Raw genomic sequence first — 14302 nt, forward strand, 5'->3', positions numbered from 1 at the left:
CTTCTGTATTCGCATGTTACATATCCATGGATTTAACCAACTGTGGACGGAAAATACTTGATAAAAAGATTGCATTTGTACTGAACATTTACAGACTTCATGCCTTGTTATTATTCCATACACAGTACGGCTTACAACCATTTACCTAGCTCTTATGTTAAGTATTATAAGTAACCTAGGGATGATTTAAAGTGTAGGAGGGATGTGTGTAGGCTATATGCAAATATCATACCACTTTAAGGGACTGGAGCAATGGTGAGGAGTGCTGGAACCAGTCTCCCACAAATATTGATAAATGATGGTGCTTAGGACCCTAGTAAGATCTGTGAGATTTTTGTTTTGTTCTCCTACTTTTTGGAACAATAACTGTTTTCAAAACCACCTCTAAAAAATCCCAAGGATATTCTTATCTCATTTGAATTTTGTTTAGTGATGTAGGATTTTTTTAATTTGAAAGTCCTAAAATAAATTTTTGTACTTAATTGAATTTTTTTATTCTAGGAAATTTTGCTTACCCTTTAGTAAATTTGTGAATTTTTGATAATAATCATATAAGTGTGGAGAAATACTTGTTTGGTTTTAGTGTATTTCTTTTTGTAATAGATACATATGTGTATTCATGCTTGTAAGTTTAATATGAAGTAATTATAAAAACAAGTTGTACTTTATCTTTTGGAAAAAAAACCCTTACATATTAGGAAAAAGTAAACACCATCAAATTAATATTCTTTTATTATAACTGACATTTTTGGTGCATGCGTCTTGCTGTTGCTCTATTATCAAATGAGTTCAGTCCTAAGGTAGTTTTTTATCTAAGATATAATCTGTGGCATAACCTGAAGTAAGTCTGCTTTGCAGTTTCTCTAGCTTGCCTGCTGATGAAGTAGGAACCATTTTGGAGGGTTTCTAATATGTTCCCTGTCTTGTAGAATCCCTCCACACACTCTGTTACAATTACTTTTTCCATCTTAGTGATGAAAGAACAGATCCTAAGACATTTAATAAGTACTATATAGTTAAACCTCCATTTCCATGGGTTTTGTATCCAACTGTAGATCATAAATATTCAAAAAGAAAAATTGCACTTGTACTGAATGCATAGACTTTTTTAAAATCATTTTTTAAATTATACAATATAGCAACTCTGCTTAGCAAAGAGTTACGTTCGATTAAGTATTATAAGTACTTTAGAAATGTTTTAATTACATGAGAGGATGTGTGTAGATTTCTATGCAAATACTATGCTATTCTATATAAGGGAGTTGAGCATCCCTGTATTTTGGTATCCATGGAGCATCACAGAACCAGTTCCCCCATGATACCTAGGGTCGATTGCGCTCTTTTTTTGCAACTAAGAAAGACTAGGCGGAGACTTCTTTCTTGGTGAATATATTGTCTGATTCCAAGTTATGGTCAAAAAGAGTATGGTATTGGTTCCCATTTGCCCCTTGAATACACACAGGTAGCTCTTGCAATTGCAGCATTTACTCCAAGATAACTATCGAATTACAGAAAAAAAACCTAATTTCTGATCATCATATACATTTATGATGCATAAAGGTTAGTTTTTTTGAAAAAAACTCCATGAACGCTTTTTATATTTTATTTTCATGTTGAAAGACAGATATTCTTTAGCTTCAAAGATTGTCTTTATGTAAAATTAAATGAACCTGTGGCAGTGAAGCCACATCTTTCTTTCTCAATGGGAAAAGGTTTAATACTGAGTAATATTTAATATAGAGCTACTTTTTTGCATTAGGATTTCTGTGAAGCAATTTTAGGCATTATTTATCATATAGAGAATAACTTACAAGGCCCTGTACAGTCTCGTCTGCATATTTCATTAGCCCCATACTTCAGTACTTTGTCAGTTCCTGGTATTGGAATGAGGGATGAATATTCCCTCTGCCTAGAACATGTAAAAATTCCAGATTTTGCTTTATGTCTTACTCTGATAACTCCTATATAACTTTCATATCAAATACCTCATCCTTTAGAATGCTCTTTATAAGTCTTATATTCTGGGAGAAATCTTTTTATCTGTATTTTGTAGTATCTGAATAGCCCCTATTTTAGTCTCTGTTACACTGCATTGTAATTAATTTTTAGTAAAATATGTGTGGACTGTAATTTTGCTTAGCATTGTTTCTGCCTTATTTATCGTTACCATCCCCAAGGGCCTAGCATATGATTGGTAGGTTTTTTACTGACTTGAATATATGTATTTAATAGAATTCTATAGGAATTGGGCCTAGATCATATGTTTAGTACTTTGAGGGTATATCCCTGGGTTGGAAAATGATGTTGATTTACACAAAATTTTCAGCAGTTTAAATAAGATATGATACTAAGCATCTTGAAATTCTTACAAGAATTGTATAAACTAATATAATTTATGTAAATTAATGCTTTAGGGATCAAGGGGAGTCACCAGTCCTGTGATGTGTGGAAGAAATGTCCTATAAATGAGACAGAAAAGTGATAAATAATAGTTGTAGGCATTTATTGAACATCACCTAGTCCAATTCTCACAAACACCGTAAAGATAGTTATTACCCTCCCATTTTGTAGGCCTGGAAGCTGAATCTTGGAGTGGTGAGTTAATATGTAAGTGCCTGAAACTGAGTTTGAATGGGACACCTGACTCCAGAGCCTGTGCTGGTAGGCACTTGGATCCATTGCTTCCTGTTGGATCTGGGTTATTGGATTGTTCCTTCAAACTCAGCAGGTTCCGAAAAGGAATTCTTTTCTAATGAAATCCACTTTTCCTCGTTGTCTGTTTTAAGGAAGAATAACACTGAACCAAAAAAACCCTTTTTGGCACTTCTTGTATTTGATAAAACCAATCCCTATTGGTTTTATTTTCTGAATATCTAAGATTTTCTCCTTTATTTTGTCCTTTCCATTTTTTCTCCCTTGTCATTGTTAGTTGTTTCTCACTGGATTTCAGAAGTATTCTTACTCTCTTTGTTTCTATTTCACTTCTCCTTACTGAAGTCCATTTTCCAGGCTGCCACCATAGTGATCGTTTCTATGTTAGTAAATAAGAGAGAAGAATAATAATGTGATATGCCTATTGCTCAGCTTTTTCATATCTCAAAATCTTGGCTATATTTGTTTCAGATCTGTATTTTTCTCACTTTTAGTGTTTTGTAATCATACATCATAGTGAGGTTCAGAGTCCTACAGATCAACATGGACACGGGTTTTGGTGCATTTCCCTTCAGGTCCCATCCTTCTACCCACCCCTCCCCGTACATAATAGTGAGATTGGCAGTGATACCTCCATACATGGACATAGCATAATTTCACTTGTTTCTTTCATCATTTTTCTCTCTTTCCCCTTCCTGTCTTCCTCACCCTATCCTCTTCCTCCATTCTTCTGGTGTCTATCCTCTAAATTGTCCAAAGTCCCTTTTGTTTTCTATTTTTTCTCTTCGCTTCTTCATATGGGAGAAAACTTTCAACCCTTGACTTTCTGAGACTGATTGACCTCACTTAGGATAATGGATGGAAATAAAGATGTACATATTTTATTAATTAAACATTAATGCTCCTGTTGCTGCTCTGAAACTTTTTCTTGCATATTTTTAAAAGGTAACAACTATCTTAAATTTAGTGTTACTATCACCCATGATTTTATTGTCTACATTTCTGTGGTATTTATAAGCAAAAGTTTTTCCATACCACAGTAAAAATTCTTGTACCTGTCTGTCTCTTCATTCACGTGTAAGGGTTTTGTGAAGATAATTAACAGGAGTGGAATCACTGGGCTATAGAATGTACACATCATTAACTTTCTTAGGTTATCATGTTGTCTTCCTAAGTGTTGTAACAGTTTATTTCCCTTCCCTAGCAGAGTAGGTTGTGTTTCCATTGATCTGTATTATCATAATACTTACCAAGTTGGATCTTCATTTTGCCAATCTTTAGGTAATACATTCCTTTTTGTACCATTTCTTCCTGAGCTTAAAATTATCCCAATTATTTACAAAATAAATTTCTTCTTATAGTCAAGTTTGGTTTATCTTTGCAAACTTATCATAATTCTACTCTAACATGACTTATATTCTATGTGCTGCCCATATCCCTCTTGCCTATTTATTGAAAGCAACTTTATTATGTTTTTATCCTGGTACTCACTGATTTAGTTGGAAATTTTTTATTTTAATCCAATTGAAATTCGAGTGGCCGGGCATGGTGGCGCACACTTGTAGTCCAAGTACTTGGGAGGCTGAGACAGGAGGATCACACAGGTTCAAAGCCAGCCTCAGCTACTTAGAGGCTCTCAGCAACTTAATGAGACCCTGTTCCCAAATAAAATATAAAAAATGGTTCTGGGAGTATAGCCCAGAGGTAGAAAGTTCCTGGGTTCCATCCCCAGAACCGCAAAAAAAAAAAAAAAAAAAGTATGAGAAAGAGCCCTTTTAAAACACACACATGCATGTTGGCTTCTGAATACCTACCAAAAGTTGGGAGTTTCAAACTTTGTTCTGAAATCCCTTTATTTATTCAAGACTACCCTACCATAACCATCAGTTTTTACTTGGTTGGTTATAAAAGCTCACCAATTAGTTAAATTCCAAAAGTTAAAAAAAAAAATTTAGATCATGGAATCTATTTTTCTTTCAAAATAGAACCACAAATACCTATTTAATCAATGACACTTATAAAGCATTGTATTAATAGAATATGCCTGAATTGTAGCTTTCCAATATAGGATATTGAGGAGGAAGCAAGTTCCCTTTTTCTCTTTGGATTTAAATTTAAATTTTTTAAAAAGTTAGTCTTAGAGATTTTCTCTCTTCCTCATTCCATTTTGACATCCTGTTCATTCTGTCTCCAACCATCATCTAAAATGATCTCTATCTCTTTTTTTCCCATGACTACTCCAACATACAACCAATAACACCCAAACACATACAGCCACCCACCATGTCTTAAGTTTACTTTCTTTCCAAGTACTTGGCATCTGCCAGATGTCAACCATAATGCATTCCAATTAAAGATGTCATGATAATGTGTATGAATGAGTTCTCCTATAAAGGATTAAACTTTCAAAAGAGGATATTTATCAATGCCAAAGAATTCAAGTGAAATAACAAAGTAAAATTAAAAATAAAAAAAGCAGGCTCTGTTGAGTGTTAAGGTAACTGATTCAGTGGGAACACCATCGTGTGTGGGAGTATAATCCCATGTTAATTTACTACTTTTTTTTTTTTTTGGTCTACATTTTCCTGAGTGAAGGTGTGTATTTTCTAAAAAGCTTTTTTCTTTTTTAAGGAAGATTCTTAAGACACTGAGATGGTTACGATGGCAGAAGGACTGAAGGCAGGATAGTAATTTTTAAATAATGTGACCATACATCTAGATTTGCCAAAGATTTTACAAATCAGTTCACACTTTTTTTCCAGGCAAAATTGTTAGCTAATAGCTTCACCTTCCATTTTCAAAAGTGTTCTTGTTAGGAGAGTAAGTTCACCTGTGTACAAATCACATACTTATAAAATAGTAATTCATTTATAGGAAACATTTTGTTAAGACCAAGTAAGTGATCCTTTTTGTATGACTCCAGTACTGTAGTGTGTGTGTTATATCTTTGTACTTCTGTAGAAATGAATGGAATTTGCTTTAAGACAGTATTAAATATTCATTGATATATTTTTAAATTGTAAGAATAAAAATGGGAATTATCTCAATTTTCTTTTTTCCATACGTGGATTTCTAAATAATTTTGTGTAATTACTTTTTACTCAGCTTTTTTTAACTGTCAAGTACACATGTGAAGCACCAGATGGCATTCTCTCCCTACAGTTGTTAGGCCTCCTGTATGGTATGTTACTAACAGTTACTGTTAAATTGAGAATAAAAGCACTTGAATAATGAAACAGAAAAACAAATTAATTTAAATGGGTGGCTGTAACAATAAGACTAATCCAATGTTGAAATAATGTTCTAGCTATTTCTGGTACTTGAATAATTTTGATTTTTGTTAAAATAATATCTATATTTGATACATAACTTGGGGGAAAATATTTAGGAAATTCTATCACAAAAATACTATTCTATTCTTAGAATTTCCGCTTTGGTGAAAAATATCAGCTTTATAGCCGGGCGTGGTGGCGCACGCTTGTAATCCCTGTGCTTGGGAGGCAGAGACAGGAGGATCGCGCAGGTTCGAAACCAGCCGCGCGCGCTGGCTTAGGAGACCGTTTCCAAATAAAAATGTGAAAATGTAAAAATGTAAAAATAGGTCTGGTACTGGGGTTCCTGGAAGCCCTTCTACCTCCGGGCTACACTCCCAGACCTATTTTATATTTTTGAAACAGGGTCTCTTATGCCAGCGCGGCTGGTTTCGAACCTGCGCGATCCTCCTGTCTTCGCCTCCCAAGCGCGGGGATTACAAGCGTGCGCCACCATGCCCGGCACACGGTGATATATATTAATGATAAAAACATCCTGTAAAGCTCGGTGTGGTGGCGCACGCTTGTAATCCCAGAACTTGGGAGGCTGAGACAGGAGGATCGCACAGGTCTAAAGCCAGCCTCAGCTACTTAATGAGGCTTTAAGCAACTTAGTGAGACCCTGTTTCCAAATAAAGTATAAAATATATCTGGGAGTATAGCCCAGAGGTAGAAAAGCCCCTGGTTCCACCCCCAGTACCATTACCCCCCCCCAAAAAAAAACATATTCTGTAACTTGCCTTAATAAAATGTTGAGCAAAGCAGAGTAAAGACCTAATTGTTTTATTTTAAAAATGTCTGTCCTGAGCTAGAAGTGATAGTGCACGCCTGTAATTCCATTACTTGGGAGGCTGAGACAGAAGGATCACAGATTTACTGCCAGCCTCAGCAGTTTAGTGAGGCATTCCACAACTTAGTGAAACCCTGCCTCAAAATATAAAATAGAGCTGGGGGTGTAGCTCAGAGGTAAAATGTCCTTTGGTGGTTCAATTTATAACCCCTTTCCAACAATATGCAAAAACATACACACAAATTCTGTGTGGTATTAAATGGATTTGCTAAGTTCTCCTTTTAAGTATGAACTCCCTCAGTGCATTTAAATGTTTAAGAACATTAAGCAGAAGACCAGGAAGTTTGGGGCAGACAAGCCTAAAGCTAAAATCTTAGGAGCCACTAGTAATTGAAATTTTAATGTAAGTTGTAGAAATATAGAATGTAAATTGAAAAAAAAGGACTTAGATATTTTAAAAAACTGACTCTTGTCAAATCATGTATTATGCCAAATTAGATCTATTATTTGATATCAAATGTGAATTATATATATGGATTCAAAAAGCACTTATTTTATTTCCTAAATCAAGCGCTATGTTAGACCTTAGAAGAATACAGAGAATTCTTTTTGATTACTTATAAAACATAGGCTTACAATGTATTCTTAATCTATATTTAATCTCATTTTTCACTTCTTGTCAACAATTGTAAATTCTAAAACAGTATAAAAATATGAGATCTATGGATAAATGCACAGAATAAAGGTCCATGTATATACATTCTCAGATTACAAGTGACCCTTCTTAGATTGTTCTCTTGAGTAATTATAATTTGACTTTTATTTTAAAGTAAGGTGGAAGGTGATTCTTCTGGTGGAGAACTTTGCTTTTCTGTTTCATGTATATTTACTCTAAATATGATGTTTGAAAGTTTAGGTGGTTCTAAGAAAATAAAATAAAATAATAATAAATGAAAAACATGTGATATGTGACTAAGTTGTATCTTTAGGTAATTTTTAGCACTAAAAAATATTCTTAATTTAAAGATATTTTGGTTACTAAATTTTGTAACTGTAATTACTGTGCCCCCTCCCTATTGACTTGTAATTTTTCTTAGTATTCATTGGGTCTTGTAGAAATTATACGCAAGATAATCTTTCCCCATAAATTAAAAATTGAGCTGGGTGTGGTGGCGCACGCTTGTAATCCCCACGCTTGGGAGGTAGAGACAGGAGAATCACGCAGGTTCGAAGCCAGCCTCACTGGCTTAAGAGACCTTGTTTCCCAATAAAAATATATAATAGGTCAGGGAGTGTAGCCTGGAGATAGAAGTGTTTCCAGGAGCCCCAGTACCACCACTAATAATAATAATAATAATAATAATAATTATTATTATTATTATATCTAATGTTTATATTATTAATTTTAATATTTATATTAAGTAATTTTATTATTTATATTTAATATTTATATTATTAATATTAAATTATATTTAATAATTATTTAATTGAAATTGAGGGATACCATATATAATCTTTTCCCTTTGATAAAAATTTTGATAAGTTATGTCCCCAGTTCATGATATATACATGATCTTTGCATTTGTGAGTCTTTTCTTCTGGAATAAAGTAGATGATGTTGAAAATTCAAAATCTCTACCTAATATCTTATTGGCCTTTTTGTAACATGTCGATGGAAACTTTCATTGATGAAGTCCTGGGGTGGAATATACTTCAAGTTGCTTAAATGAAGGTGGTTATATGTGAATACATGTCACTAACTTTGGTGTTCTAGTGATTGAGTCATATGCAAATCTTCTGAATTTCCAGAAATTTTTTTCACATGTAATACTGGTTCTAAAATTGGTATTTTTATTATTGTATAGTTTGAAAGTAGTTAACGCTGCAAATTTCATACATGTCCTTGAAAGTATTTTCTTCTTTTTCTCATAATTGCTTCAAGTAGTTTGTGTTAAAGGAATCAAGATGAGAATTACTCCATCCTACCTCTGCTTTAGAAGTCCAGACTACTCAGTTTGTGTACATAATCCATCCCACATCTTTGTTTCTTCTTCTCTGAATTCATAAACCCTCATACATGTTATAATAACTTGATTAACAAGGAAAGTCATTTATCTACTAGTTTGTAAATAAATGTAATTAAAATATTTCCACAAAGCCTTATGCTTCAAGAAGGTGATCCTATAGCATTGAAAGTTTTCTATAAAACTGAGGAAAACTGAGGTCATTTCTCTTTTAGTCCTTTATTTCATAATTTTTTTAAATGTTAGTATAAGAAGGTAGTCATACAATATTATTCTCAAGGCATATTACTATTTGAAGAATATATTTAGCCTTAGAGCCTGGTTTTAAGTAAATATTTAAAAATATATGGTGGTATATGTGGTTTTTTCCTTCTCAAATAAATACTGTCCATTGCTAATTCATGTTCTTATCTAATTTCTAGGAAGAAAAATTAACATTAGGCTTATAGAAAACTGTATGGAAATTTTAAGCCAGAATTGCATATTTTCTTTTAAGTTTACATGTATTTGTTATAGTTACAATGATATAAAACAGACAGTAAAAGCTAAAGTATTAGCAGAAGAAATAGGAAATATTAATTTGTTTCTAGTATTAATAAACACTTATTTCTTTCAGCTCATTTATATTTTCAAATTTTTCTACTGGTATTAGCATATATGGGAAATTCAGTCTCCTCTAACTGAAAGTGCTTAACTATGATTTTCTTTCTTTTTTTTTTTTTCAGGCTCATATAGTTTTTATTAACATTCATCTAGTAAACAGAGTTGACCTAATAGACAGCTGAAAGTAAAGACTAGATTTCTTGAAGTGCAAGGGCTAAAACAATTGTGGTTACCTATTTTTAAAAGCAAACATATTGAATGGTATGACTAGGGTTACTACACTAGTTTAAACATAGGCCAAGTACTGACACTGCATTCCCCTCATGCACTGTTCATTTAAAATAGTGAATATTAAAATATGTGGGCTCTATATTTAACTCGGAAAAAGCCCCTCACAAATCTTACTGTTCTGTGTATCAAATATTTATCTTGTATATTCTATGAAAGTTTAATTTATGCCTCATTATTAAGTCAAAAGTAATATAAGTAATCAAATTATAATAGGTTGATGACCTGCATATTTTCATAGGATGAATGTCAATATATCTAAATAGGAAATAAATGACAATCCTATCTACCTATATTAAAAAAAAAGAATATCTTTCCAGATTTTGCATACTCATCATCACTATAAGAGGTATGCAGATTTTAAAGTTTCACAATCAGTTGTCAGAAAAACAGCAGTTATTCCTGCAGTATCTCATTAGCATCTGAATCAATGATTTTTTAGATATCTAAAAAGTTTTAATTATTCTGAGATGGTTCCAATGTAAACCCTAGAATCATTATCAGACAGGATAACAATGATGTAGAAGAACAGCTAATCAACGTGACAAAAATATGCTCACTTTCAGAAAAACTACCTGGTCATCTGAAAACAACCTGGGGAACACTCCCCTATGTGGTACTTATCTGGCCAAGGCACACTATTTCTAAGCAGAACTATCAGATTGGGGTGAATTTAGGCCACCTCTGAGGAGCACCCTTTTAACCTCTACACATACCTTCTCAGGCAACATATCTTATCCAGTTCCCTTCAAAGCAATTTAATAATGTCCTACCCACCTCAACCCAGAGTTTGAAGGTCACTCAAACTAAAACAGTATTTTGGAGCAGAAGTGAGCAGTTGTGTAAACTCTAGCACATTCTTATTGCTGCATTAAGTTTGAAGATGAGCACACCTACCACAACAGTGTTGTTCCAGGAAGCAAGGTAGGAGTAGTGGTAAATTAGAAAATAGACTATTAATTGCACAATCAATAGAAAAGTAAAAACGTTCAAATCTACAATAAACCTGTATTCAAAGGAGTCTTAAAACATCCATGATGTGCTGGACTCTCTGAGCTCTGTTGAACAGCTTTGCACTGGCCTACTGGCATGGGATATGGCTCACTTGCCACCTGCTGAGGGGTGAATATGCTACACAGAGCTAGGATGGTTTCCACTCCATGTAACATTCACAGAAGTTATAGGTTACCGGTGAGGATCATTCCTTGTGCAAAGTCTGATGTAGATGAAGATAAAGAGGTTTCTTGGTCAATAATTGCAATTTCTTTCTTTAAAAGTCAGTGGGTGCCGGGCGTGGTGGCGCACGCTTGTAATCCCCGCGCTTGGGAGGCAGAGACAGGAGGATCGCGCAGGTTCAAAGCCAGCTGCGCGCACTGGCTTAAGAGACCCTGTTTCCAAATAAAAATGTAAAAATAGGTCTGGGAGTGTAGCCCAGAGATAGCAGGGCTTCCAGGAACCCCAGTACCACCAAAATAAATAAATAAATAAATAAAAATAAATAAAGTCAGTGGGTTTCTTGTATAGTTCTATTACATTTGACCCAGGTTTAATTTCATCCATCTCCATGAAAGCAAAACACTTGGTGCTGGTAAACCTTTTTTTAGGCTTGTAGTGTTTGAATTCAAAGAAGATAGCTGCACCTTTGGTTAACTTTTCAATGTGTTTCTGGAGCTCAATGTCCACGTTAAAATGAACATATCTATCTTCCTTTCTTGAAGCCACAGGAGTATCTTGCATGGGAGTCAAGTCTATGCCATTCAGATCCTTTACACTAACTGTAATATAGGGATCGATGCACTGCCCAGCATCTTTCAGACCAATTTTCTCAATTCTGATAGTGAGTAACGTCATTCCTGGTTCTGATGGTAACCTTGGTAATAAAGTACCAGGAATTCTAGCAGGGAAAGAATCAGGAGCTCCTGCTCCAGCACCACCCTCTTCTTCATCTTCTTCAAATTCCAAATTCTCTTCTTCACCAGGTGCTAAAATTCTTCTTAATGGGACAGGCTGAACATCAAATGGGAATTCTTTATTATATGTAAGAATATTCTTTAGGATTGCCTCTAGTTTCTTCAGGTCCTCCAGTTTAAATTCTTCCTGGGACTGTGTGGACTGTAAAGCTGCGCTTCGCAATTCTAAACATGTTGCAATTTTGCCTATGGTTTTCTTTTGTTCTTCTGTGAATTCAGAATTATTATGTTGAGCTTGGGCCTCTTTTTGTAGATGTCTTGCTAATATCTGATACTCGTCTATCGCCTCCACCAGCTGGCCCCAGGAGTCGAAGTCGGCGCCTCTCCTAAAACTGGCGCCCCAGCGCTGCAGCAGACTCTGGGTCACCTCCGACATGGCCAGGCCCCAACCCGTCCCCTCCCTCCCAAACCCCAGCGCTGCCGGCTCTAGGCTGCCATCCTCCCAGGGCCGGGCCCTGGCCGGGAGGAACCGCCGCCGCCGCCCGCCGAGGAGCCGCCCCAACTATGATTTTCTTAAGTAAAACAATCTTGATTCAGATATTGTTGAACAACAATTTAATTCATATCATGGTGGGCAGATTATTGAATACATTTTGAAGAACATGCTGTCAATAATTGTCCTCTAGTTATCCTATATTTAAAGTATGAGTTTAGGCCGGGTGTGGTGGCGCACGCTTGTAATCCCCGCGCTTGGGAGGCGGAGACAAGAGGATCACGCAGGTTGGAAGACAGCTACGCTGGCTTAAGAGACCCTGTTTCCAAATAAAAATATAAAAATTGGTCTGGGAGTGTAGCCTGGAGGTAGAAGGGTTTCCAGGAACCCCAGTACCACCAAAATAAATAAATAAATAAATAAAATAAAGTCTGAGTTTCGTACTTGGGAGGCTGAAACAGAAGGATTGCAGGTTTGAAGACAGCCTCAGTAGCTTAGTGAGGCTCTTAGCAACTTAGTGAGACCCTGTTTCCAAATAAAATATAGGTCTGGAGGTGTAGCATGGAGGTAGAAGGCCCCTGGGTTCCATTCCTAATACCACAGAAAATAAAAAAATAAAGTCTCAGTTTATGTTTTACTTCATATAAATAGCTATAATGTGCGCTTATTAGATTCTTGCTTGTTTCAGAGAAAGTTGTGTATTTCTGTTTGGTTTTTCAAACAAGCTACCTCTAGGTTAGGTAATGCTTTTTACCACCATGTAGCAGTAAACCAGATAAATAGAAACTTCAGGAGAATGAAATATAATAGTTAATTTTTATATTTCATCTGGTACATTTATTTGTTTTCCTTGTGAAAAAGCAAAAAAACTTTTTTGTTTAAACAATGGATAAATGAGCATTCTGAATAAGGCTTTTTTAGTGTCCTAATGATTAATGATCACTGAACACTTTTGAAAGATTAGCATTTTTCAGAGCTGCTAAAAAATATACTGTTTTATTTAATTACAAGAAAGTAAAGGCTCTTCACACTGACAGGTGGTGGAAATTAGCAGGCAGTTTTGAAATTGTGCTGTGCACAAGAAATTAGATCTCATTTTAATTCTGCTTTTCTCAACTAGCAAATGAGGTTAATGCCATACATATTCAGCTGATATGGATGAAGAAATTGATATAAAGTAGATCAACATAGCTACAGGGCTAGATTAATTTATAGGTAAAGAGGCAGTGATAAATGAAAGTAATGTAGTAGTGGTCACTAAACTCCTCTGCCATGAGGGATTCAGTAGCGTTAGTTGCTCATTAAAGGCATTGTCGGGGTGCATCAAATAGAAATTTGAAAAGGAATAGCCAACTAACCCCTAATTATCAAAATACAGAAAATACTAATTATGCCTTAATTAGCTTTTCTTTTAATGTACTGAAATTTGTTACTTTTTGTGTGGCACAAATGGATAGTTATATCAACAATAAATAGGTTGTTTTAATAACTTTCTTTTACCTCTGGGAAAACTAACTCCAATTTTTAATATGCAATAATGCTTCTCTCTAGCCTGTAGGAGATGAAAATTATTAAGTAGCTTTATTTTTTGAAGATTTTACAGCAGCTTTGGGAAGAATTATTTCACCATGCATCAATTACTTTTAATTGAACTGAATATTTTTCAGATTGTACCAAATGCCTCTCATTTAAGTTTAGCAGTTAGAGTTTAAGAAAGCATCATAATGAGAACTGCATATAACCTTTGTCATATGTTATAATAAGATAAGGATGATTATTTATTTCAATTTTTAAAAAATTCTACCCGGTTAGGAATTGTAAAGTCAGTCACCTTATTTATTTCTAGTTAATATGAAAAAATAGAAGTTGTATGAGTTCTAGCAGGGCGGCTTGTGATTTTTTTTTTTTATTCTCTGAAATAAGGTAGCTACCAACAATATCCATTTAAAGAAAGGATTCATCTATTTAGAATAAGGATGTAGTGTTGCAGTGAGTTGTAGCTAGGCATGGAGCCTAAGAAATCTCAAGTCTGCTCTGAGCTCCTTAGTAGGTTTTCCTACTCCTGGGGAATCCATTAGCTATTCTGAGTACAGTTTCCTCAGCTATGAGTGGGAGCAATACCTATGACATGGGCATGTTGCGATGATTGAGTAAACTATGGCAAGTACCTAGGGTAGAATTTAATACAGTGCAAATACTCCAAAAAAGCAACAACAAAAAGCTGCTATTAT

General features: G+C 34.7%; 2 protein-coding genes across 2 annotated transcripts in view; one reads left to right on the forward strand and one right to left on the reverse strand.

The window, feature by feature from the left end:
• RANBP17 (RAN binding protein 17) overlaps window positions 1–14302 on the forward strand; it is a gene marked incomplete at both ends in the record, with an annotated part of 325987 nt that overhangs the window by 74212 nt on the left and 237473 nt on the right. The gene's annotated exons all lie outside the window — the stretch shown is intronic.
• LOC308264942 (axin interactor, dorsalization-associated protein-like) lies at window positions 10936–12014 on the reverse strand (the record flags this gene model as incomplete). The annotated part of the gene is made up of 2 exons (XM_080698547.1): window position 10936; window positions 11137–12014. Coding segments are annotated over 2 exons (879 nt in total).

This window comes from Muscardinus avellanarius, assembly GCF_963383645.1.
Source record: "Muscardinus avellanarius genome assembly, chromosome: 7".
Lineage (NCBI taxonomy): Eukaryota > Metazoa > Chordata > Mammalia > Rodentia > Gliridae > Muscardinus > Muscardinus avellanarius.